Source organism: Anabrus simplex, chromosome 2 (genome assembly GCF_040414725.1).
Source record: "Anabrus simplex isolate iqAnaSimp1 chromosome 2, ASM4041472v1, whole genome shotgun sequence".
NCBI lineage: Eukaryota > Metazoa > Arthropoda > Insecta > Orthoptera > Tettigoniidae > Anabrus > Anabrus simplex.
Genome location: NC_090266.1, coordinates 575,079,938 through 575,107,756, shown reverse-complemented (window position 1 = coordinate 575,107,756; position 27,819 = coordinate 575,079,938). Strand labels below are relative to the sequence as shown.

The following is a 27,819-nucleotide window of genomic DNA, read 5'->3' as shown; positions in this document are numbered from 1 at the left end:
TGAAAAAGTAGATTTAAATCAGTGAAAACGAAGATAAACAAGTTTAATTCGAATTTCAAAATAACTCGCATAATCTCCCTACTTCACTGCGCTGATTTTAATGTGTCCACAAAAAGAAGGTGACATGTATCTCATAAATTGGTCGAGTACTTCTGAACTTCCGACAATCCTCCAATTCACTATGAGGGACCGGTTTACCACCGGAGAATACCGAGAGTGGCGCATCAGTTGTACTAGCTGTTCACTCATAGGTGCAACCGTTCCGTGTCGCAGCGCAGCAGATTCGGCGCACCCTAATTAGCATTTACGTCGGTGAAACCACACACAGCGGGGATACCCAACTCGCGGTTCATGTGCCTACTCTGTACATCGTACTACCGATGCGCAGCTAGCTGTTTCATTACTCCAAGCGGTTCCTCCGTCCATTGAGTTCAATACCACTGATCATATACAGCGGTTTCAGAGTCGGCGCGTATAATATTTTCTTATACAGTGGAACTTCGATCTCTCGTATCACCTCGCGAGCTAAATTTTGTTTCGAGTTATCGAAATTTCGAGATATAGAGAATGCCGTTTTTGAGTATGTATAGCACCAAATTGAATTATATTTCTGTGGCTTGGTTCTAAAAGGGCCAATGTCAAAAAAACTGTTTTCGAGCTATGAGCATTTGAAGTTTTGCTTATAGTTTTCCAATTATTTTTTTCAACAACTAACTTTAAAAAACTTTATACTTTCTTTGTGGAAGTCACCTTATTAAACGCTCATTTCTTCTATCGTATTCTTTAAAGATTGCCAGGTCTCTAATCTTTATTGGTAATCTAACATTATTGGCAAGGGCTTATTTAATTAAACGTTAAATGTTCGTTTGGTACTTAACAGAGACATTGGCCCTTTTAACATGTTGCAAGCCAGGATAAAACACGTTTGTATCAGTTAATATCTCAATTTCGATAAAAAAAATGACGTTGGCCCTTTTAGAACGAAGTCACAGATTTATCTACGGACTTATACTGAATACATTAATTTTAAGAGTATTTAAGAGTATACAAACAAACTACATTTTACGGTATCACTTTAATTATAACCCTTATTATAGTAACTTTTTAGAAAACAGGGTACAGTACCGTACATACAATAGTGAATCAACAAACATGCCTCCATTAGCACCTTTGAAAAAATCCATTAGTGTCTTCTGTTTGTTACAATTAACCTTTCTTCCCTTCACCTTGAAACTTCTCGTCAATACCACGCAGCCGAGATTCGTAAATGGAGCTTGTCATCGGCGACTTCGCGGGTTGCTTTCGTACGTGACTGGTAATTAATTCACGCCCGAGAAACAGGAAGGCTTCGGCGAGTTTCCGATCATTAGAAGTTTTAGTTTTTCGGTTCCCGTCATATTAGCTGCCAGTATCACTGTAATCCTTTGTTTACTTGTTCCTTATGAATCATAAATGCCGTATTGCACAGTTAATGTTGCACAAAATTCGAGTTACAGAATAATTATTGCTTCTAGGGAGGAAATGTTTGCTTCGAGAAATCGAGAATTTCGTGTAACCGAATTTCGAGTAATAGAGAAATAAATACACTTGAAGAATTGGACAAATGACAGGGAAATTTAAGTTACTTCGAGATACTGAACCTTCCAGTAATGGAGGTTCGAGATATTAAGATTCGGCTCTAATTTGTAATTTAATTGAGAATGAAAACCTACAACCTGTTTTCCAGTCTTTGACCGGGTCAGGGATGTAATGAATGAACCATATATAGGCTATTACTACAATGGGGTCGCCACTCCCCAGGTGATTTATTAATGACTGATAAATGCTATGAAATGATAATGGAGAATATTGTTGGAATGAAAGCTGACAGGGAAAACCGGAGTACCCGGAGAAAATCCTGTCCCGCCTCCGCTTTGTCCAGCACAAATCTCACATGGAGTGACCGGGATTTGAACCACGGTATCCAGCAGTGAGAGGCCGACGCGCTGCCGTTTGAGCCACGGAGGCTCTTTGTAATTGAATTATTGAGTAAGAATAAATAAAGCTAGATTCATTTTAAAATACAAGTGTGTGTTTGGTATTTACCTCAGAGTTAACAACCAATTTCTCCTCTGGGGATACATTGGTTCTCATACGAGTATTTTTCTTTGATATTTTTGTGTTTAGCAAATTAACTAACGCATCGAAACAGGCGATTGACATCGGGGAGAAATTAAAGAACTTTTCGTCAACTCTCCTTGCTTGTTCCAATAAAGTATAAAATTGGCAATTTGTTACTCGATCACACGCAATAGGATGGACCAACATTCCTCTATTCTTTCTTTTATTCTTTACTAGCGAATGTACCCGTGCTTCGCTACGGTATTCTACATTGTATTCGGTTATCGAAGTAAATAGTGTACATGCAGTAAATAAGATTGTTTTAAAATTGCATGTCTCTTAGCGTTATGCGAGAAAGAGCATGGGGAGTTCCCCGTACGTTGTTTCCAATATAAAGTGTTTGTTACGGATTTGTGATATAACGGCAGGCTCACTTGCCTACTGCCATTCACCATCGAGTTGGGATGCAGGCCCCATTGCCTACTACGCGGACAGAATCGATTTGGGGAGTTTTCGTTAATATGGCAGCCCCCTTTCCTACTTACAGACAGATTACAGTTGAGGAGTTTCTATTATAATGGCAGGCAATTACCCTACTATCACTCGAAATTGAGTTGTGCAGTTATCATTATAATGCCAGGCCCATTTTCCTACTGCCAGCCAGCTTACTGCCAGTCACACCAAGTTGGTGAGTTTCCATCAAAATAGCAGGCCACTATGCCTAATGCCAGTCACATTTTAGATGAGGACATTTCTTTATAATGATAGGCACCCTTGCCTACTGCCAAACACAATCGGGTAGGGGAGTTTTAAACAAAACTGCATGCTCACTTGCCTTCTGCAAGTCAAATCGAGAAGGGAACTATTCATTACAATTGTAGGCTTTCCTTACTAATGACAGTTACACAGGAGTTGGAGAAGGAACCCTTTCCTACTGCCAGTCAAAGTCGGTGTGGGGAGTACTTATTACAATAGCAGACCCACCCTTTCTCGATCGCTAAAAATCAACATCAGTGAATATATATAGATCGACATACAAAAGTACATGCGTGTTTACAATATTGAAGACCTTCATTTACAGATTAACTGCTACTAAACGTACGTCATTACGACAAAGGATTATACCATAAGACACGCCGGATTTAGTGGCCTAAATGGCTGGTCCTATGATATGTCATCTATTCTTGGGTCAGATTGAGTTAGAAACGTGGAACAGGGTAAAGGTTTTGTAAGATTATCTCACATTACATTACTTTTCGAATACATACATAGCATTTGGCTCACATATGGCTACTGGGTGGGCCAATTTTCGTGAAGAGTTTAATGATTCTGTATTTCATATAAGTAATTGAAAGTATGAATTATGTATGTGAAAATTCCAAATTGACTTAACATCGATTAAAGAGAAAAATCAAACGTAAAAGGGATACAGATACGGCAAAAAGTCTTAAGACCACGGTTGTAGATCATTCCAAATTGAACGGAGATTGTGCAATCCGTTATAGGATAGGAATTTCCGAAGGTGTGCACCATCATTAAAATTGCCTGCATATTTCGATATTCTTCGGGGATAAAAAGTGAAAAATTTAATGATCTAGGATGTTTTCCGTTCGTTACAGGCTAAAACGTATAATTTTGTCAAATTTCAATTATCTTCTTTTTCTTCTGGCAGATTATGGCGCAATTTGGATTTTGGGCGAGGCGGGAAAAATTAGTACTTTCAGGAAACTAAACCAAAAATTATGGAGATGGTCATTATTACCCCTTAAACGGAAAGCTGTACGAAAATTTCGCCAAAATAGTCAGTGTAGAGGCACACAGTCGTTACGATTTGATTTATATAGATAAGGAATCTGCTCCATGTAAAACACCTTTTGGGCTATGTCCGCTGGACTTAACCTGCAAAAGTGACCATTCATGTTATCTCCCTTAGTAATCCTCCTGACGAAAGAATGCACATGAAAAAAAGGTTTAGAGGTGGAATTCCATCACGTTTGGTCGATTTCCAGTCAGGTTGGTCTTGTTCTGTATATATTGTGGAAGAGTAAAATCACCATTTCGGTTCCCTATAAACCGCCAGTCCATTCCGGAACATGAAATGTTATTTACGTTTAAAACCTACCTTTGGACAGGTGTATGCTAAATATAAATTTTGGTTCGAATGTCTTCAGTAGTTTTCAAATTGTAAGGAGTACGCTTTACACGCACCCGCTCGGGAGTTAAGTCCGATGGGACTTGTACAGAAAAACGGTCCGTTAATGATATCTCCCTTATTAATCCTCGTATCGAAATGATGCACATGAGAAAAAAGGTTTAGAAATAATTATCTACCAAGATAGGTAGATTTCCATTAAGTTTGGTTGTGTATATTTTGTGAAAGTGCAAAATCACTGTTTCGGTTTCGTATAAACCCCCAGTCAATTCAGGGATTTAGAAACAATATTTGCCCTAAAACCTATCAAGGACAGGTGTATTCTAAATATGAGTCTTGGTGGAAATACATCCAGTAGTTTGTAGCACTCGCGTACATACGGCGTAATTAAGGAAGAAAATAATACAGTTAAGAAAGTTGAAAGTAATAGAAAATGGATTATAAGTGAGGACAGCCGGATAACGACAAATATGTAAATGCCAAGTGAATGTATTGGAAAATCAAATGCCCCTCAATAAATTATGCTAGTGTGAGCTATGGATATAATAAAGCGGTAACAGAGGAGAAATTTAGGTCAGTGATTCTTAGGTAAACAAATAATAAGAAGATGACTTCTTCTTTCTTCTTTTCCTGCCGCTTTTCCCACACCTGTGGGGTCGCGGGTGCGAACTGTGTCGCACATGTGGATTTGGCCCTGTTTTACGGCCGGATGCCCTTCCTGACGCCAACCCTCTATGGAGGGATGTAAGCACTATTGCGTGTTTCTGTGGTGGTTGGTAGTGTAGTATGTTGTCTGAAGATGATGAGGAGAGTGTTGGGACGGACATATAACCCCAGTCCCCGAGCCAGAAGAATTAATCAGAAGCGATTAAAATCCCCGACCCGGCCGGGAATCGAACCCGGGACCCTCTGAACCGAAGGCCAGGACGCTGACCATTCAGCCAACGAGTCGGACAATAAGAAGATGACTAATGGTGTTATTACTTAATCTATTCGAGGGCGGTTATAATATCCAACGATATTCCGCCAATATCCCACAGATAGGCCGATTGACGCCTCTCTTGCCTTCTACCCAAGGAACAACCACGAATTTAAAAGCATGATGAGGAAAATGGCAATACGTTACTTCCCTGCTGGTCATGCAGTCAGAGACGTTGCCATGGTAACCTGTAGGTTGGTTGTTGGTCTGTCGGTCACTCAATGCAGAGCATGATACCAGCGGAAATTTGTAAATTTCTCCGTCATGTGAAGAGTAAGGTAAATTATGAACATAACGAAAGTTGTTTATAATGAAGAGACGTTTCACGTACGGTAAACTAAGTTTACTGAAAATCAATAGTATAAGAGAAAATGGAGGAAAACCATTCGGGTTTTCTTATAAACCCCCCGTCTATTCAAGGATTTTAAAATAATATGCATATCAAAACCTTCCCCGGGATGAGTATACTCTAAATATGAAGTTTGGTTGAGATCTATCCAGCCGTTTCGAAGTGATGGTGGAAGAACCATTCAGGTTTTCCTATAAACCCCCCGTCTATTCAAAAATTTTAAAATGATATGCATATGGAAGCCTTCCCCGGGATGAGCATACTCTAAATATGAAGTTTGGTTGAGAACTATCCAGACGTTTTGAAGTGATGGTGGAAAAACCATTCTGGTTTTCCTATAAACCCCCGGTCTATTCAAAGATTTTAAAATAATATCAATATCGAAACCTTCCCCGAGATGAGTATACTCTAGATATGAAGTTTAGTTGAGATCTATCCAGCCGTTTCAACGTGATGGTGGAAAAAACATTCTGGTTTTCCTATAAACCCCCCGAGTATTGAAAGATTTTAAAATGATATGCATGTCGAAACCATCCCCGGGATGCGTTTACTCTAAATATGAAGTTTGGTTGATATCTATCCAGCCGTTTCGACGTGATGGTGGAACAGACAAACAGACAAACAGACAAACAGACAAACAGACAAACAAACAGACACGAAACGTAAAAACCACCGATTTGGTCTTGAGTTGACCTAAAACGGATAAATATCTGAAAAATTGGCAAAACAAAAGAAATTACAGACAGCGGACCCCCTACAATTTTATTTATATAGATTCTCCTCCAAAAACTCTTCCTCCGATAAATAACGTCTTTCAGGGTTCATATTCCGTCAAATCAGCAATCACACTGCACCTCGTTCACAGCCACGTGTGTTTTGGGAAATGTTGGCGCGGATTCTGCCTCCGACTCGGGAGAAACACGCTGCGTGTGTCATCGCCCTAAAGATTAGTCAGTCAGTCAGTCAATTCGAACACAGCCTATAATAATAGGTACGTTTCATGGAAACGGTTCAAGATAGGGAAGAATGAATTATTATAATTAGGAAGTGGACTTATTAGTGCCATGGACGTGTAGTTCTTGTAGACGAGGTAATTAAACTATACATGGGAGAAAGTCTTTCGCGAAACCATGCTCGAGGTACGTTTATGTATCAAGAACAGTGTTGCCAACTTAGCGGATTATCCGCTAAATTTGGCGGAATTAGAAGACTGCCGGCGGAGAAATATATCATTTAGCGGACAGCGGATTTTTTGGCGGAATTCTAGATTTATTATAGCGGAATTTAGTGTTTTACCTATTTTACGTTTTTTTATTTGTACTCCAGTTTATCTCCGAGCTATTCCGTATTTCTTGTTAGGAGCTAGCAGTCACATGAGGAAAACATGTTTTTTGGATTTGATGTTGTGAGATCATGGTATCATAAATTTGTAATGCGTGGGGAATGGGTACTTATCTCTTAGTTGAGGAATGACGCCAGATAATGAAACTGGGAAAAAGTAGCATTTATATTTATGTATGAAGGAAGACCGTTTAATGAACTGGCCTGTTCTGTGTGTGGCCCTTGAAGTAGGGAATTACCTAAATTACACGCGGCAGTAAAACGCCTACAAGTTTTAGCTCGCCGGCAGGGGGTTAATCCCAGGGAACCGGGCAAGTTGGCCGTGCAGGTAGGGGCGTGCGGCTCTGAGCTTGCATCAGGGAGATAGTGGGTTCGAACCCCACTGTCGGCAGCCCTGAAAATGGTTTCCCGTGGTTTCCCATTTTCACACCAGGCAAATGATGGGGCTGTACCTTAATTAAGGCCACGACCGCTCCCTTCCCAGTCCTAGCCCTTTCCTGTCCCATCGTCGCCATAAGGCCTATCTGTGTCGGTGCGACGTAAAGCAAATAGCAAAAAATCCCAGTGAAACTCACAGATCAGATGACTGCAGACATTTACTGATTATTATTATTATTATTATTATCATTATTATGATTATTATTATTATTATTAATGTTATTATTATTGCTCATTTTATTGCTCATTACTTGAGATCGGATTTCTTGGCGGAATTTTAGCGGATTTTTAGTAGTATTTAGCGGATCTTGAAAATATAAGTTGGCAACACTGATCAAGAATACAACTCTCCATCGCACTACGAAACCTATTGAATCTAATCTTGCCAGCGTGTCTCATGTTCATCACATTATTAGAGTAAATAACCTTAATTTCGTTCAGAATACTGATCTTCCCTTCTTTTCTTGGGTCCTCCTCCTCCTCAGATTGAAACTGAGGATGAAAGTTTCTATGGAATGTTGCATGAATATATTCATTTATTAGGCTGATGGGTAGTGTTGCCCATAAATGAAAGAAACACTCACCTGAGAGCTCGGCTCAGCTTGTCGTAGTTCATGTTGGGCTTGGATTTTCGTTCTCCCCAGCGACGAGCCACTTCGTCAGGATCTGTCAGCTTAAACTCTCCATTTGTGCCCTCCCACGTGATACAGGTGGCGTTGGTAGAATCTGACAGCAGCTCCAAGAGAAACTGCCACAGCTGAATCTGGCCCGAACCTAAAGAAGAATCAGAGAAGGAATAAAGTTAAACCAACTGTACCTCAGTCTCTGTTACAAGAGCTATCTCCGGTCATTTTACCTAACAAGATGCACAGATGCGTTTTAGAAAAGAGGATCTAATTGATGCTTGATAACAAATATGAATGAAAGTCATTGAGGCTTCAAAATCATAGCTTACCACTAGATTTTCATCATTTTCATATAACAGAGAGATACAACCAAGGGAACCTTATGATTAGTAGATCTGGAGAAGGTATATGGTAGAGTGCCAAGGAAATGGATCTTGGTCATTCTGAGGATAAAGGGGTCTAGGAGGGTTATTACATGGAATGAAATATATACTGTATGTTGACAATCTACTGTGAAGTAGATGGCGGAATGAGTTCTTGATTTAAGGCAGTTACAGAATTTAGGGAAGACTGTACTCTTCTACACTTTATTGTTCGTAATTCACAGGAATCGTTAGTTGAAAAGTATAAAATATCAGCTTGGTGCTCAAGTTAGAAATGAACTCGATGAATAACGCTTTGTAGCAAGTCGCCAATTTTGTAGTGTTTTGGTGTAGAATGTGTGAAGTCCATCAAAGTATTGTAACATACAGTCTCTGTAACAGTCGGGATGAATGGCTCAGACAGTAGAGCGTGGCCTGAAGAGCCCAACATGGCAGGCCCTTGCTCAGTCCGGTGGTATTTGAAAGTGCTCAAATCCGCCAGTCTTATATCGGTAGATTTAACGGCGTGTAACATAAATCCTGTGGACGAACATCCGGCACCGCGGTGGCTCCATAAACCGTACAAGTAAAATTAGAGACCTAAAACCAATAACACTATGAAATTTTGGACATAAGTGTAAGGGATGAGTTCTAATATGGAAAGGAATAGAGCTGATTAAATTTGAGGATTCCTGTTATTGGCACACTGGCCAACAATCTTGGAACTAAAAATTCAAACTTTTACATTTTTTGATGTTCTTATTTAACTTGTTGTGCAATCAAAGTTGAGTGAACGATAAAACAAACCAAAGCAATGCCATCTCCGTACAGGCCATGAAGGCACTTGGAGAGGTGGAAGTAAAGGCTTCACCGGGCGAGTTGGCTGTGCGGTTAGGAGCGCGCAGCTGTGAGCTCGCATCCGGGAGATAGTGGGTTCGAATCCCACTGTCGGCAGCCCTGAAGATGGTTTTCCGTGGTTTCCCATTTTCACGCCAGGCAAATGCTGGGGTTGTACCTTAATTAAGGCCACGGCCGCTTCCTTCCCATTCCTAGGCCTTTCCCGTCCCATCGTCGCTATAAGACCTATCTGTGTCGGTGTGACGTAAAGCAAAAATAGCAACAACAGAAAAAGTAAAGGCTTCCACTATCCGTAACCTCGGCACTTGATGGTGTAGAGTGGTTAGCTCTACGCACGGCCACCTTTGCTCCCATGAATTAAACAGGCATTCACTTTCATTGTAGGCTGGATGCACCTCAGGGCCATGTGCACCTCCGGAAGTGATAATCTCACAGCGAGCGATACTAAACCTAACTAATTAGCTCTTTTATTAATTTTACCATTTTTCTTGTTTTTAATGTTATTTGTTCGGGGCGTCGACCTAGAAAGATCTTCTGCCCCACCATTTTTCTTAAGAAAAGCTGTTAAAGTAATTGAACTCTTCGAGATTTGTGAGCGAAATGTACTTTGTATGATAAATGTACCTAAATAAAATTATACTTTTCCTGTATACACTTTTTTACGGCCGCATGCCTCTCCTGATATCAACCCTGTATGTGTTCACTATTGCGTGTTTCTGTGGTGGTTTTCGGTGTGATGTATTGTATGTAAATGTATATTAATACAAACATCATCACCCAGTTCCCGAGCAAAGACAAAATCTTCTACATGGCCGGGGATATCTCCGTTATTATTCCTCGCACTATGCAAACGCGTGAAGCATAAAGGATCGGAAAATATATTTTACACGACTTCTTTCATGTACAACGCACAGCGAGTATTAATAGAGAAATAGGATATTTCCTGATATTGCTACACCCTATAGCCTAGTGCACACCTTGGATATCCATGAACTTAAAGTTTCGAAAAATTCTGTAAACCTACTTCCTCGTGATGCGAATACAGGCAAACAGCAAACAAACAGTTAGAGAGACAGACAAAACTTTGAGCTGAACCTATTTTCGACGTTTGTGTACCCTGCCCGGATGGTTGAGACGCTGGCCTTCTGACCGCACTTGGCAGGTTAGATCCTGGCTCAGTCCGGTAGTATTTGAAGGTGCTCAAATACGTCAGCACCTTGTCGGTAGATTTACTGGCACTAAATGAACTCCTTCGGTACAAAATTCCGGCAACTGGGCGTCTCCGAAATCCGTCAAAATGTAGTTAATGGAACGTAAAAACAGTAACAGTAGTTAATTAATTTTTCATTCCTAACCCTAGGTAAATTCGATGGGATAGGACAAGTCTAGGACTGTGGAGGACGTGACTGTGGCCTTAATTAAGGTATTGATCCAGCTTATTTGCCCTTTGTGAAAATGGGAAAACATGGAAAAACACCTTTAAGGCTGCCGAGCGCACTCTCCCCAGAATGCAAGCTAACCGTATAGTAAAGTTTACCTTCCTGAATTCTAAGTAGGGCCCGGATTTTGATGAAAAGCCATCTTTCTTCTGAGTACTCATTGGCAATTAAGTGTATTTTGCAATTGTTAGATATATTGTTTTCTAAAGCTAATGAAAATGCATTAATCCCACATTTCCCACAATCTTTTGACGTGTGGGTCTTTTTTTATCAGATGTGGGTAAATGCTTATTTTAAGTCATTTTTAGTATCTGTATTTCTAAGCTATACGACACATGTCAGCGTAAATATTCTTGGACTAACCTATATACTGTAGTTTTCAATTGTTCATCTGCTTTCATTACCTGTTTACTATGTACGCAGAAGTTTTAATCTTTCTGGATCTTAATGAATTTGGGTGTACAGATTGTATCACCTATAATTATATTTACGTGCACGTGTGGATTGCGCCAGTCTCAGGGAATGAACCCAGGGTAATCCTCTGAGTGCCATATGGTTTATGAGAAGTGTTGACAGCTTTGACGCAACTGTGCCTCATTAAGAAAATTAGCCAGCAATTGTAAGACTTTTTAGGTAGAAGTGTGTGTGTGCCGTTTTGTTGTGCAAAAATGCCAAAACAAAAACAGTCAACAGCAAGCCGTTTAAAACAGTAAATGCCGGGCTGTGTGGCTCAGACGGTTGAGGCGCAGGCCTTCTGACCTCAACTTGGCAGGTTCGATCCTGGCTCAGTCCGGTGGTATTTGAAGGTGCTCAAATACGTCAGCGTCGTGTCGGTAGATTTACTGGCACGTAAATGGACTCCTGCGGGACAAAATTCCGTCACCTTGGCGTCTCCGAAAATCGAAAAACTAGCTAGTGGGACGTAAAGCCAGTAATATTATTATTAATAAAACAGTATGTATCAGAATTCGGTGAAAACATATTCTCAACTGAGGGAACTGTATTATTCTGTAAGGTGTGCGAAATTAAAATAGAAAATGAACGTTTCACGGTACAACAGTATGTCAGGTACGAAAAACATTTGCGACTTTTTAAAAATGTGAAAAAAAGAAAATATCCCAATTACTGTTGAAAGAATTTACTTCGCCATCAAGTAACAATTCACCTTCCTTTTATAAAGAATTTTGTGAAGTGATTTTTAGTGCGAATATTCCGCTAGGAAAACTGAGCAATCCTAAATTAAGTGATTTCCTTGAACGTCACACTGGTCATACTATTCCGGACGAATCAGCATTACGTACAAGCCTATCAAAATGTTACGAAGACACATTACGTAAACCGAATACGTGAATGTGTGAATGGGAATAATATTTACATATCAATAGACGAGACTACAGATTCAGAGGGATATTATGTAGGTAATGTAGTGGTAGGGACCTTACAAACTAATATAGGATAAGTAAATTTCTAGGCAACATATTTATTTGGTTAACGTTTCCAGGGCTCGATTCCCGGCTTTTCCACGAAATTTGAAAAGTGGTATGAGGGCTGGAACGGGGTTCACTCAACCTCGGGTGATCAACTGAGAAGAGGTGGGTTCGATTCCCACCTCAGTCATTCTCGAAGTGGTTTTCCGTGGTTTCCCCACTTCTCCTCCAGGCAAATGCTGGGATGGTACGTAACTTAAGGCCAGGGCCGCTTCCTTCCCTCTTCCTTGTCTATGCCTTCCCATATTTCCCCCACAAGACCTCCGTTCAGCATAGAAGGTGAGGCAGCCTGGGCGAAGTGCTGGTCCTCCCTTCCATTTGTATCTCCGACCCAAACACTGCTCTTGAGGCAGTAGAGGTAGGATCCCTCGCTGAGTCCAAGGGAAAAACTAACCATGGACGGTAAACTGATCAAGAAAAGAAAGAAAAAAGAAGAACTTTTCCAGGTCACAGGTTCAATTATGTGCGAGAAGATATTTGTGTGACATGTTGGTACATTAATAACCGCTGTAGTCACCATGATTTTGAATGCAAGCATGCAAACGTGCATGTGCCACATATCGTTTTGTGAGATGGAGTTACACGCCTGTTGCACCCGGTCAGTCAAATCAGCAACGGTTAATACTGGTACTTGGTGACGCTGTATTTGACGTCCCATTATGTCTCATACGTGCTCGATGTTAAATATCTGGTGATCTTGCAGGCCAAGGCAACTGGGCGACACTGTGTAGCGCACGTTAGGTGACAGCAGCGGTATGAGGAAGAGCGTTATCCTGTTGGAAAACATCCCTTTGAATACTACGAATGAAAGGCAGCTCAACCGGTTCAGTCACCAGTCTGATGTACAAGTCCACTGTGAAGGTTCTTGGCATAACGACGAGACTGCTACTGCTGTCAAGGGAAATTGCTCCCTAGACCGTAACTCCTGCTGCAGGTCCTTTCTCTCGATGCTGCACACAGCTTGGTTCCAAGTGCTCTCCTGGCCTCCTTCTTACCAACCTGCGGCCATCAATGACACCAAGACGGAAATGGCTCTCATCTGAGAACACAACGGATCTCCACTCCGTCCTCCAGTGAGCTTTAGTTTGCCACCACTGAAGTCGCAGATGGCAGTGATTCGGTGTTAGTGGCATGAACACTACAGGACGTCTGGTTCGGATATGTCCCTCGAGTAATTGATTTGTTACAGCTCGCTGAGTTACTCTGGTCACAATTGAAGCTGTAATGGCTGCTGCAGATGCAGTACCATCCACCATAGCCATGCAGCGAATACGGCAGACTTCTCTCACCGTACTGGTCCATGTGCGGCTCGAGCTTGGTCTTCTTGTGACTGTGCCTTCTCGTGACTATCATCGCCAACACTAAGCACTGTGGATACATCCCTGCCACGTCTTTCAAGAAAACCGCGGAAAGAAACATCCACTTTCTCGTAGCCCTATTATATGGCCTCATTCAAACTCAGTAGGCTGTTGATACTGCCTCCTTCGTATTCTAAAATATAAGTTTGACTCACACCTACGTCACAATGTTAATGCTGGACGATGACTAACGCTTATGAAGTCTGCAGCGCGTATTTAAAGAAGACTTGTTTTTCGAGGTCAAAGAGGGGCTACTAACAAGACTCTTCGGCGACTAGCGCACAAATTTGAATAGGCGTCATCTTTCAGGTGTGCAAATACGTCTCTCGAATTTCGTTTGTCTAGAAAACTCCTTTTTCGTGTTGGAATTTCATATTCCCCCAGTGTACTTTTGAACGTTCTATTTTACAACAGGAGATAAACCTAAGAGATGACTAACTGGAATTTGAATAGTAGTTAATTGACAGACAAGTGTAAAGTGACCGCTGAAAGGTATAACTGTGTACTGTATGATGAAAACGTATGTACGAGTATGTACAGTATGTATGCATGGAGCATGGCATAGATAATCAATGCCATCTTAAAACTTCAGTCCCTCGGTTCCAATATTGTCTTTTCCTGAAAGGTGCTTATTGGGATCCATGCACTCCTATCTGATGAGAATTTTGGGTGCCAGAATACCAGAATACCTTGATATCGTTACTTACTCATGGATATTATTATGTATTATTAACTACAGACCCAAGACAAGAATAAATGAAACAAAAATTCCGTTACTTTCTTGCCGTTTAATGGTTGTTTTAATTAGGTTAATGTATAAATAAAATTTTAGAATGGAAATTCATTTCACAGGGCGGGTGTTGTGGACAGATTTTTTATGTGCATATACCCCACTATTAACGTTAAATTATAATATTTTGACCGAGCGAGTAGCTGCGCGGTTTGAGTCATGCAGCAATCGGCTTGCATTTGGAGGATAGTGGGTTCGAACACCACTGGTAGCAGTACTGAAGATGTTATTTCCGTGGTTTCCCATTTTCACACCAGGCAAATACTGGGGTTGTTCCTTAATTAAGACCACCGTCGTTTCCCTCCCACTTTTAGCCCTTTCATACCACATCGACACCATAAGAACTATCAGTGTCGGTGCGACGTAAAGCAAATTGTAGACTACTATATATAATATTTTGAGATGCATTATTGAAGCAGTTGTATGATGAACGTAGCCATCAAACAGGAATGTGTGAGAAAGAGTATCTGAAAATTACAACAACTAAGAAAGATAAATTCTCACATACAATTATCTTGTACCCTGTTGTTCGTTTAAATGTCATCGCCAGAAACATTCATTTAAATCGAAACAGACTTTCAACGTATTAGGTCGCGTTACGTACATGTAGTACGTGTTGAAGAGATGTTAAGTACAGAACAAAAATGGCCAGCCGGACACCAGTGGGATCTGAACCCACAACCTCCCGATTTCGCGTCGGTTGCTCTACCAATTGAGCTTTGGTGGCCTAGGCGATCTTTGTTCTGTTTGAAAGGATCTGAGCTACAGGTCTGGCACTGCTGCTAGCACACTGTAGAGTGCGTTTAAGTCGCCCGTTGTGGGGCATGCAATGTCATTGACATTCATTTTAGGCAAGAAATCAGTACAGTCCTCAGAACCGCCCAGTACCGGCTTTCACACTCACTCTCTCTCATTGGTCGCATCCAATAAACTCGTAACACATTCACACATATGAAGAGCGAGGGGAGATAGAGAGAGCTAAGGACGGGAGGTCTAACATGAACGAAAAACACGCGGAGGGGAAGGTACTAGCTTTCCCGGATGCTCGCACGTCTCAATGGTTCGACAATGAAGATGTACTAGAGAGGGGAATGAGGAGAGAAATCACACGGCTCCTTGAAGGTAACATAAGTACTGTGTATGTCAACTCACTAAGGGTCAAATCCTCCAGTTTCTTTGTAATTCATGTCTGCGAAGGATGCCTGAAATGTTTGCGGTTTCGACCTTGACTTCATTATCGAATGGCATCGCGCTTAATCATTGTAAGAAAGAACGAAACTTATTTTCTTCAATATGGGTCCTATTAATTTCTTCAGCACTCCTGCAAGCACTTTTGAAAGAATTAATAAATGTGCATTAAAATATGCACGGATATCAAATTTGAACGCAGGAAATTAAGATGAACGAAGGTACCCTGTTAATTTAGAGACCTAGGGCGTACCCTTCTACTGAAATATTTCGGTTATACCATGCTTTCATCTTAATATAATTACGGAAATGGGAGAGAATTTAAATGGGATAAATGACATATAAAAGTAAAAGACTGTGACAATGCGTCGATTTACAAAGACTTGTATATACTTCACAATCCCCCACAAAAAATGTATTAATAATGATAGGTGAGTTTTAGTAAACTAAAATAAGATATTCACATAATAACATAATAAACTGTCTTGAAACAAAGAAAGGAGCACATTTTGTAAGAAATAAATAAATAAAATAGGCAAATAAATAAATAAAATAAATGCCCTGCGCTCGAAAATAGTTGCATATTTATAAAGTGAGAAGTAGAGTATAATCATAAACAATGGGCTATTTTTCAATAAAACAATAATTTTATAGCCATACAAATAATTGGAGGAAACTAATCAGGGGAAAACGGAAACTGAATTGTTCTTCAATTGATTAGTAAAACGACCACCAACCATCGTTGTCCAAAATATCTTTGAGTCTTCGAGGAATGGAAGAGACCAGGAAACAACAGATGCGAGGGCGTCCCCTGGTGCTCTCCTGGACTTCAAGAACATTCTTGAGAGCTTCAGTTGTGTGATCTTGCTGCAACTCCCACTCTTTAGCCATCAACGCCCACATACGTTCAATGGGATTGAGATCAGGTGACTTAGCGGGCCGGTCCAATGCCGACACTTCCGTGTATTCTAAGAATCACGTTCTGGTTGTGTGTGATTTATGCATGCAGGTGTTATCGTGTGGACTAGATGGATGGGGTACAGAACTCGGGCAATAGGAAACATAAACACTTCTACAGTAGATCTGAAAGTATTTTTTCCGAGTCCATCCCAGATGAGATTTCCAAAAGCTCTCCTGATCCACTGGTGATCATCCACCCCCAAAAGCCCACGCTAAATCTTCTACTCCGTGCCTTAGTAGCAACATGTTGAGGAGAGTAGCGCGTCTTGTCGGGTCACCACAGCGATAGCCAGCCATCGACAGCTGATGAGAACACTTCTCATGGCATCATATAACAAACTCTCAGAAGTATTGTGGCACTGAAAGATACTGGAAGCAGAAAGCCACGCGTAATTCTTGGTGCTCAGATATATGGACTCTCTTTCTGGAAGGTCTTCGGTGATGGATGCCAGCAGCATGAAGACTCCGGCGGACTGTTAATGTACTCACCGGCAGGCTTAGGTTTCTAGTGAGCGCTGTAGCTGAAAGGAAAGAATTTTAGTTTCTGGATTCCAAAATAGCTGTCTTGCTCTTATCTAAAACCGAACTGAACTGGCTTAATCTTATTGCAAATTAACATCTGTATTTCTTTACTTTTGATCAGATTTGACTTTGTTGATGTGGTAAAATATAAATATCAGAGTACTTGTTCACCCTCCGAATCTTTGTAGCATTTTTGTTTCTTCTTTAATACATTGATGTAAGATTACAATTTAATGGTGTTGGGACATGAAATCCACTCGATTACCACATGGAATTTTCACATTGTAATCACCTCATAAACGAATTCATTGCAGTAACTACCTGCGCGACTCGAAGTAAAATTTCTCCGAGGCAGTCACTGAACCGAAGCTATATTTCGTAGCTGCAGACGGAACATCTGAAAAGTAAGGCACTCCATGTGGACCATGGTTCGACATATCAAAAAATATTAATTGCATCTCTACCCTTTCTCCTGTTTTTAGTTTCCCGCTTTCTTTGCCTGGAAGTACACTACTCGGAGGAGACCTGGCACATTTAAAACATAGCATGTTATTATTATTATTCATCGTATTGAAGCAAATTAATGCCAGGTAATCTAATTCCAAGCAGATTAGAGCAGATGTAGGATGCAGTAGTTACGTAGAAATGAAAAGGATAACACAGGATAGGATGGCATGGAGGGCTGCATCACACCAGTCTATGGACTGATGACTCGAACAACAACAATCTAATTCCATAATAACTCTGTTTGAAAATATACTCGTGTGAGTGACTACCTATACTGGATAAGAACATTAGAGAGAAACATTCAAAAGTAATTTCTAAAATCTTACAACAAATAATTAATTGGTAATTAACTGAGAATAATAACAAAGTAGTAAACTACTTGTCGTAAATGGCAAGTCTAAAATAATCACTCCGTAGTGAGCTCCCTTTAGAGACAAATTACTTTTCAGTCAGTTTCACACACTAACTAGGAGAGGAGTGGTATCTCACATAGAACTAAGACTAGTCTGTTCCCTTCATCACGCGCAACAACAATGCCACATTGTGGAAGTAATAGTTAGGTCAGACGAATTCCGAGCTCAGCTCTCGGCGCCACGATGGCCATCAAGAGTGAGGGAGCCGGAGGCAAGCCGCTGCCTATCGATCGCATTGTTAAAGTAACAATAGGCTGCCTCTTTCCCCGTGTAATGGCCAGCCTACCAAATAATGAAGATGAAAGGATGTAAAATAACACTGATGTTTAACTTAAGAAACGAAAGCTGAGAGCAAATGACTCCACTCTCCTTACTCGGCTTCTCTACAGCAGAAAATTCCTTCTGCAAGTCCCAGTTGCTGGAATCAGTAAATCCAAGCAAAATAACAATATCGGAGTGAATTTTAGGTCTAGGTAACTTAATGAGTCCTGGCCCAAAAATAAAATATGAATTGCATTGCAAGCAAATGTTTATCACACCTGTCTACCGAGGATTAAGGGGCTCCTATTTTGTAATTACCTACAGGTTTCGCTATATTTCGTCGAAGTGTTGTTGTTTTAATTCAATTCACCAATAAATCTGATAGTAGGCTACTGGAAAAGATGGAATAGATACTTCCCCGTATTTCCTGAATCCAATCCTACTATTGACTACGAACTGAATACTAAACTATTAGAAATGTCTCCATTTTACAGATATCAAAACTGCTCACATATGGATCTCACACCCAGTAAACAAATGCATTATTCATGTTGTAAGATCTGCTCCAACAGAATATACAAGTGAAGCAACATTGAAATTGGACAGTGTTTGGAATGGGATACCATGGCATTTTAGCTGGTGAGAAAATGGGAAGGAGCGGACCGTAGGCAAAATTCAAGATCCTAACAAAGTTTATCTATTTTCTGTACAGATTTAGACTGTTCATTTCAGTTCAGTAATCTTTGAAATTTTATATTGTTTGGTTCATTTCTCTGACTTGGATGTTTGCTGATACTTGCATTATCAGGCAGTACAACTCACTTGACAATGTGTATCAGGGAAATAATGCTGAAGGTTACAAGTGCTGCTGTATATGATGGAAGAGGGAATGCCTAGTCATACTATACAATTCAACTATTGGCTGCTTAGCGCTATCTTAGGTTTCGTTCCTTATTCCTGTGACCACATAATATACCGTGGTGAATCTTACGAATTCACCAACCCTTTCGAAAAATTAACTCAAAAGAGAAACAAAAGGAGGGAAAGAAGAAAGAAAACAAACACACAATCAAACAAATAAACACATGTTAACACTCTCTCACACATATAAACCGGAAGGAGATAAGCACTACGAATGGAAAAGATGAAATATTTCCTGTTCTCCAGAGCCGTATTAAAATAATGAAACCTTTTCATCATTTATAGGTTTGTAGGTTAATAACCTACTGAATGTTAAATCATTATTCTTCCCTTGAGAAACGAACTCATTTTAAATCACGTTTAAAATAATAATAATTTCGTGTGGCTATTTCTAGCCGGGTGCAGCCCTTGTAAGACAGACCCTCCGATGAGGGTGGGCGGCATCTGCCATTTGTAGGACACTGCGTGTTATTGTGGTGGAGGATAGTGTTATGTGTGGTGTGTGAGTTGCAGGGATGTTGGGGACAGCACGAACACCCAGCCTCCGGGCCATTAGAATTAACCAATGAAGGTTAAAATCCCCGAACCGGCCGGGAATCGAACCCGGGACCCTCTGAACCGAAGGCCAGTACGCTGACCATTCAGCCAACGAGTCGGACACGTTTAAAATGAAGCACATTTACTTTTTCCTTATATACACATATCTTCAACAGATGGTGACAACAGAGTACCAGTCGTCAAGCAACCGAACATGTAAGAATGCTACACTGTAAGGGAAAACGTGTTCTTATTGTGCCAAAGTATCCTTTCGAGTAACACAACAGTTCGGGGTAAAGTTTGATGGGTGACAGCTCCTATCGAAATCAACGAAAGGAACGTGAGAGACGTCGGCCACCGTTGCCTGGAAGAACTGAATTCGATGTGTGTAACAAACGGGAACATTCACCTAAAAAGTACCAGTGTCAAAATACGGGATACCATTACTCAAAACGTAAAAAAAGGCAGCAAAGGAAGGAAAATATTTGCGAATAAAATTATGGCTGTGCAACAGCTACAAGAATCTTATGAAGCAAAGGAAATTAAGCTTTCTAGGTAAATTCAAAATCTCAGAATTACTTGGGAGGTTTGGTCACCATGTTTTTCACAAATGAGGTGTGGTTTCGTCTGTCGGAATATGTCAACGTCTAAAATTCAAGTTACTGGTTTGGTGAAAACCAGCAAGAGATACATGAAACATAGTCACATCCAGTGAAATTGGGAATATGATGTGCCATTTCCTAAATATTGTTGGACCAATTATTTCCTGAAATACAGTTGAGCCTACTCTTACGTCCGGATATTCATAATTTGTGGAGGAACTTGATAACGTTCAACTAACACGAGAATATTTCCAGCAACATGAGGCGACCTGGCATTCATAGAAATAGTCAATGAAGACAATTACCATTTATTCTGATAACCGAATTATTTCTGCGGATATGTAGCCTCCTCAAACTCCTCAGCCCTGATGAGGCTATTTTGAAGAAAGAGTTTCCAGTGACAAACATAAAACAGCACAAGAGCCAGAAGACAAAATCATGAGACACATCATTATTACTGTCAAGTCGCATCGAAATGTGCATACGAGTTAGCATCGTTTGTGATGTGACGTGACCTGTTTCACATAAACCAAGATAGGACTCTTAAACGTTTATTCTAACTTCATGTATATGTTTACTTATTTGTAAGATGTTGCATTTTCTGATATTTGACACACCCTGTATGACGTAACTCAAAAGAGAATCGTTATGAACGTCTATTATTCTGGCGAAAAACAATTTCGTTCTTTGTATATATTTTTACCGGTAGGGAAGAGTACTATATACTTTATTCTTGTCTATATTACTTCACACTGAAACTAGAACTTTATTTTTACAAGCTGCTTTACGTCGCATCGACACAGATAGGTCTTATGGAGACGATGTGTTTGGAGAGGTCTATGAGAGGGAAGGAAGCGACCGTGAACTTAATTAAGGTACAGACCCACATTTTCCTGTGCTTGGTGTGAAAATCAGAAACGACGGAGAACCGTCTTCAGGGCTGCCAACAGTGAAGTTCGAACCAAACCATGCAGCCGCTTGCATGGATCTAGGTAATTTTTTTAAATCTTGATAGTTACGTAACTGAGGAATCATTCCTCTGTGACTTACAGTAATACAGAATCATTAATAAAAGACTTTCACATACTGAGTTTGCTAAAATCACAGGGTTTTACAAACAGTCAGTATTATTCCTCTTCCAGACACGATTTACCGCCTGAGGCTAGCGAGTCTTCCGTCCCCAAGTAGATGAGTCAGCTCTCACTCGATATTAGATCTCAAGTCTTTTGTATGATTACACACTGAGAGAAGAAGCTCATCTATTTGGATAGTAGGTTATGAACTGTATGTTGCAGCGGAAGCAATAATCTCCTGATCATTCTTCTATAATATTTTCGGTCGGAATGAATCGCTGGTCTGTATCGCTATTGTAGGACTATCAGTACTGGAACGCTAACATGCTGCCATGGACTACAATTTTGGATGCAGTCTGTTTTAGGTGCGAATATGAAATCCATGAGTCCTTAACGAAACATGAAACTGACTTTTCAATGTAAAGTCTTCAGACATTGTGCATAATAAAACCAAGTGCGAGAACAAAAAGTTTAACAGCTTTAGTAACGTGTTGGGACCAGCGTAGTAGGCCCTGCAGCCACCGTGATGTATGGTGTGTCAAAGTAATCATCCAACCCGAGCTCGATTACCAAATCTATCAATGTCTCGAACTGAAGGCTTGTTTGAGAGTCTGCATCAGAGAGCACTCAGTCTCATGAAGACAACTGAGAAGATAGGATGTTGCGTGCCTATCTATGTATTTCTGTAAGTGTATTACTCGGAATGGTAATTAATACAATGTTCATAACACTTTCTTCCGCATTTTCACCACATTGGTTTACAAATATGCGTACTGAGACACAAACCTCCACTGAGAGTAAAAGCAATCAATTACCATGTTATTCATTTTACCTCCCCCTAACTATTATTTTAAACGGTTCCCTAAGACGCCGGAGTTTTGCTCCGCAGAAGTTCTTTCATGCTACAATGTCTCAAGTCTTTGACATAAAATAACAATGGCCACGACTAAAGCTAGACCCTTCTTAATAATCCGTTTGATAGATTGCGAAGTGTGTTCGAAATGAACGTGTAACTGCAAAATATTTCAAATATCGATAGCTTACTTCTAAAACCTCGTATCTCCCAATGCACTTACTATCCATTTTCTTCCTTAAGACTGGTCACGCCCCCTAGCCTCATATGGGTGTACAGTCCATCAGAACAATTTTCGTTGTGTTCATTTTCCTATGGTAGTGTGTAAAGGAAAATGAACCTTAAATACATTTAACTGTAGGAGTGCTTAAATTCGCCATGAAAACAACATCCCTACAATACGGTGTGGTAAGGCCCATTTTCCTTCACACGTTTGCGTAGGAAAACGAACACTACGTAAAAGGTTCTGATGGATTGCATATGAATATGTGGCTGGGAGGCGTGACCAGTCTTACGGAATATAATGGGTGGGAAGAACATTGTAACATATGAGGTTTTAGAAGTAAGCCGACGATATACTGCACTGCCGATTGGTGTGTATTCGCCACCATTGAACGAGCCAGTGATGGTTGTTCGGCTCTTTGGATACAATATCGTAACTGTTGTAGGGTGCATGCAAGTGGCAAGAACCTCCTCATCCTTGCACAGCCCTAATACTCAGGGAACATATCAAGAGACCTGACCTACATTTTTGATAGTGGTTGTTTAGTACACTAATCAATTTCTTGAGTTTGTTACGATAGCCCAGTGACATTCACCTTAGCTTCTCCGTAAAGCAACCGCGGTTAAAACGAGTCATTACATAACGGATTTTGAGTGATAATTTTCCTCCCCATACTCACAGCTCCAGGAATGAGACCAGTTACATAGCTCATAATTACATCATGTAGGGTCATGTTGCATTCTTAACATAAATATTTCGTATTTCTTATAGAAATTAGTGTTATTATACAGGACATTGTAACATATCTAACGACCTCGATCTCAGTTTTGTATAATTTCTTCGGGATTTATTTTAATAATAATTTTCTCTACAAATCTTGGTGTTCCATGACAACGAGGGTATATGCTAAGGATTACAGGTATAGAAACACAGCCAGTATAACCCCCCCCCCCCCCCGCAAAAGAATTACTCAACAGCCCTGATGGGCCCTGGCCTACGAAGTGGCCACTGCTCGACACGATATCCTGCAGATTATGAAGAGACTCGTGGTCAGCGCGAATCCTCTCAGCCATTATTGTTGGCTTGCTAGACGGGGGCTGTTCTCCCACCCTCAGGTAACTGAGTGGACGCCGAACCGGCCCTCAGCTCCACATAAAAATACCTGACCTGGCCATGAATAGGGCGGTAGAATTACACCAACGGAAACCCATGCATGTCGTAAGAGAAGACTAAAAGGGGCCCCAGGGGCTCTCAACTTGGAAGAGTGGGTTGGCGACCACGGGGTCCTTATCTGAGTCTTGGCATTGCTTCCACTTGTGCCGGGCTCCTCATTTCATCTATCCATTCCGACCTCCCTTGGTCAATTCTTATTCTTTTCCTACTCCGACGGTATTAGAGCACTCGAGACCTAGGAAATCTTTCATTTTCATACCCTTGGTGTCCCTTGTCCTCCTTTGACCGATACCTTCATGTATCGAAGTATCGGATCCCTTCCAATTTTTCTCTCTGATTGGTGCTATATAGAGGACGCTTGCCTAGTTGTACCTCCTCTTAAAACAATAATCTCCACCACCACCACCCCTACGCCGTGGAGCCGGCCGGTCAGTATAATGCATATCACTCATAATATATGCACAGTTATGGGAAAACAGGACGTCTCGATGTTGCTTTCCTAAGCGGCCACGCAGGCCTGTGCACCTGTTCACAGGTATGTTGAATGCCAAAGTGACATAGAATGTAGCTTCAAAAAATAAGGTGAAAAGAGCTCGCACTGGGAAACCTGATTGTACATATAGATATAAGGATACACAGTAGTAGAGCACATGCATTAGTATTCAACATAGTCTCTTGTTCCAGCGGGAATTCATCTTTCTGTACGAAGTTCCCTGAAGTTGTCGATATTTATGTGAGGCCAGTAAACAAAGGAATTCGAGAATTATGTCCATAGTCCTCAAATTAATGTCTGATTGTTATATTTAACAGTTAGGAACGTAACGTCAAGGTTTGTCTTCTTTGGAATATTGTACAGTCTGAAAATCTTAGAATTGAATGAAGGAGGTTGTTGAAATATAGTTAATGTTCTGTGAACTATGTGTTAGCGCAAATATGTGAATAGTGTGAGGACGAGGAACTGGGTAAGTTACATAATTCAAGAGCTGTTTGATTCAAGATGGTAGCGACTGAACTCTTCTAAATTGGTGTTAAGGCCGGACTAAACGCACGGTGTCTAGTTTCTTCCGAAGGAAGAATCTGTCAGCTATTAGCCTAAACATCGTACAATGAGTGCACGGCCACGTAATTTGGACTTGGTTTAGCTTGCTTCAGTTTCGTGTTGTAAAAGTAGTTACTGATTTTATTTTATTTTTTCAACTCCCTATCAGAAAATTGATATCACGGAATTTCGTAATCATTCCGGCAAGCTGCATGGTGTATTTGGTTAGGTCATTGCCTTGTGTGGTAAAGGGGCCACAGTGGAGATGCATTTAATAATGTTGTATTGTAAAATCCGTCCAGCTGATTGGCTGAATGACCAGCGTAGTGATCTTCAGTTCATAAAGCATGAGGTTCGATTCTAGGCCGGGTCGGATATTTTAACCTTAAATGGTTAATTCCCTACGCTCAAGGACTGGGTTTTGTACTGTCCCCAACATCCCTTCAACTCACATACCACACAATACTACCCTTCACCACAACAAAACGCAATTTCCTATACATGGTAGATACCGCCCACCCTCGTCGCAGAGTCTACCTTACAACTGATGCACCCGGACAGAAATAGCCACATGAAATTGTTTTAATGCCAAAATCCACACGAGCATATTTTTCTGACACTTGAAAGAACCCTGTTCGAGTTCAGCACTACGCCGTAATAGTTGAAAAAAGGTAATAATAATAATAATAATAAGAAGAAGAAGAAGAAGAAGAAGAAGAAGAACAAGAAGAAGAAGAAGAACATAACAGAAGTAGAAGGTGTTGTTGTTTGAGTCATCAGTCCATAGACTGATGCAGCCCTCCATGCCACCCGACCCAGTGCTCAAATTTTAATTTCTACCTAACTACTAAATCCTACCTAAACTCAAACCAAACCCCACTTCACTTAACGCCCTCGAAAGGGCCTTGGCCTGCCCAGCGACCGTTCCTCAGCCCGATAGCCTGCAGATTACGAGGGGTCGTGTGGTCAGCACGACGCATCCTCTCGACCGTTATTCTATGCTTTCGAGACCGTGGCCGCCATCTCACCGTCAGATAGATCCTCATTTCTAATCACGTAGCCTGAGGGGAGCTCGAACCAGCCCTCAGGTCGAGAGAAAAATCCCTGACCTGGCCCGGAATCAAACCCAGGGCCTGCGAGCGACAGGCAGGCACGCTACCCCTACACCACGGGGCCGGCTCACTAAATCCTACATCTTGTCTAAACTACTTGTCATATCTGTACCTTGGTCTATCCCTACCTTTGTTACGACTACATTCCCTGAAACACAAACTGAACAAGTCCTTGGTGTCTTAAGATGTGTCCTATCGGTCTATCACTTCCTCTAGACAAATTTAGCCAAATCGATCTCCTCTCATCAATACGATTCAGTATCGCTTCGTTAGTGATTCGATCTACCCATCTCACCTTCAGCATTTTTTTCTGTAACACCATATTTCAAATACTTCTATTGTATTTCTTTCTGAGCTACTTGTCGTCCATATTTCACTTACTATACAATGCAACGCTCCAGACGGAAGCTTTCAAAAACATCTTTCTAATTCCTATATCATTGTTCGAAGTGAGCAAATTTATTTTATGAAGAAAGGACTGACTTGCTTGTGCTGACCTGCATTTTATGTTCCTTCTGCCATCATTAGTTATTTTACTGCCCAAGTAACAATATTCATCCACTATCCTTAAGACTTAATTTACTAATCTAATATTTCCTGCATCACCCGTTGGAGTGCACACCATTACACATGTTTTGGACTTATTTATTTTCATCTTGTAGTCCCTCCCCATTAATCTGCCCATACCGTTCAGCACTTTATCCAGATCATCTGAAGACACAGATAAAATAACAATCATCGCCAACCCCCAGGATGTTGATTTCCTCTCTTTGGATTGTGATTCCCTTTCCAAATTCCTTTTTTATTTCCTTTACCGCCCGTTCTGCATAAAGACTGAAAAGGAAGAGGGAGGGCAAACTGCAGCTTTACCTTGCTCCTTTCTCGATTGCTGCTTCTTTTTCTTATCTCTGCGGACTGATGTTTTACAAATTGTAAATAATTTTTCCTTCTCGGTATCTGATCCCGATCATCTTCAGAATTTCAATTAGCTTGGTCCAATCTACATAACGAATGTTTTTTTCTAGATATACGAACGCCACGTACGTGAGCCTGTTCTTCTTAATTCGGTGATCTAAGACCAGACGTAACGTCAGGATTGCTTAATGCGTTCCTAAATTTCTTACAAAGTCAAATTGATTTGCTCCCAACTCAGTTTCAATTTGTCTTTCCATTAATCTGTGAACAATACGGGTTAAAATTGTGCAGGTGTGAGATACTAAACTAATGATGCTGTAGTTTTCACACTTGTCAACACCTGTTTCCTTGGGAACAGTTATAGCAACATCCTACCTAAAATCGGATGGCACTTCTCTGTATCATACATCTTACACATTAATTTGAATAACCTCACCATGCTTGTTTCCCCTAAGGCAGTCAGTAAATCTGAGGGTATGTCATCAATTCCAGGTACCTTGTTCCTATTTAGATCTTTCGAAGATCTGCCGAATTCTGACCTCAAAATTGGGTCTCCCATTTCGTCAGCATCAACACCCTCTTCTTCTTCCGGAACAATTTCATCTAATTATTTACCTCGATACAACTATTGGATATGTTCTTGACATCCTCTTGTCCTTCCTTCTGTACCTAGAAGAGGTTTTCCATCTGAGCTGTAATATTCACGTTCCCTTGATTTTCCTGTATGCAGCATCTACCTTTCCTGGGAACATAAAACCTTCAACATCCTTGTACTTCTCCTTCAGCCATTCTTCCTTAGCTGCCCTGCACCTGCTATGATATAGTTACACAGAAATCTCATAGCCAATTTTTTACAGAACAGAGCGCAAAGAGTTAAAATACGGGACAAAATAAGTAAATCACAAATTCTTGACGCCAGAGTACCAGAGGAAACATTATTTGGACTAATATTATTCCTAATTACATAAAAGACCTTTTTATTTACGAATAGGTGGGAAAATTTTCTCATATGCTGATAATACAGTAATAGTGGAAAATTATGGTGTTATTGGATTTTCTGTAGGCGTCTTGGGTGCTTCATAAACAACCTCCAAACCCGAACACACATAATATTTTGGTTGACGGTAGAGTAGATGGTTAGACGCTTGTCTGCAATATTCAGAATTGCGATAGCTTATTCAGCAATAGTCGTTTGGGATTCAAGAATGCTGAAACTGGAAATATCCATGTCAGCAGATTTA

The 27,819-nt window shown here is 40.7% G+C and overlaps 1 protein-coding gene across 1 annotated transcript in view; it reads right to left on the bottom strand.

Moving 5' to 3' along the window:
• Ets65A (DNA-binding protein D-ETS-3) overlaps positions 1–27,819 on the bottom strand; it is a 351,412-nt gene that overhangs the window by 60,437 nt on the left and 263,156 nt on the right. The window contains exon 5 of the mRNA XM_067139220.2: positions 7,944–8,133. Within this exon, the coding sequence (XP_066995321.1) occupies positions 7,944–8,133 (190 nt within the window). The remainder of the gene's footprint in view (positions 1–7,943; positions 8,134–27,819) is intronic.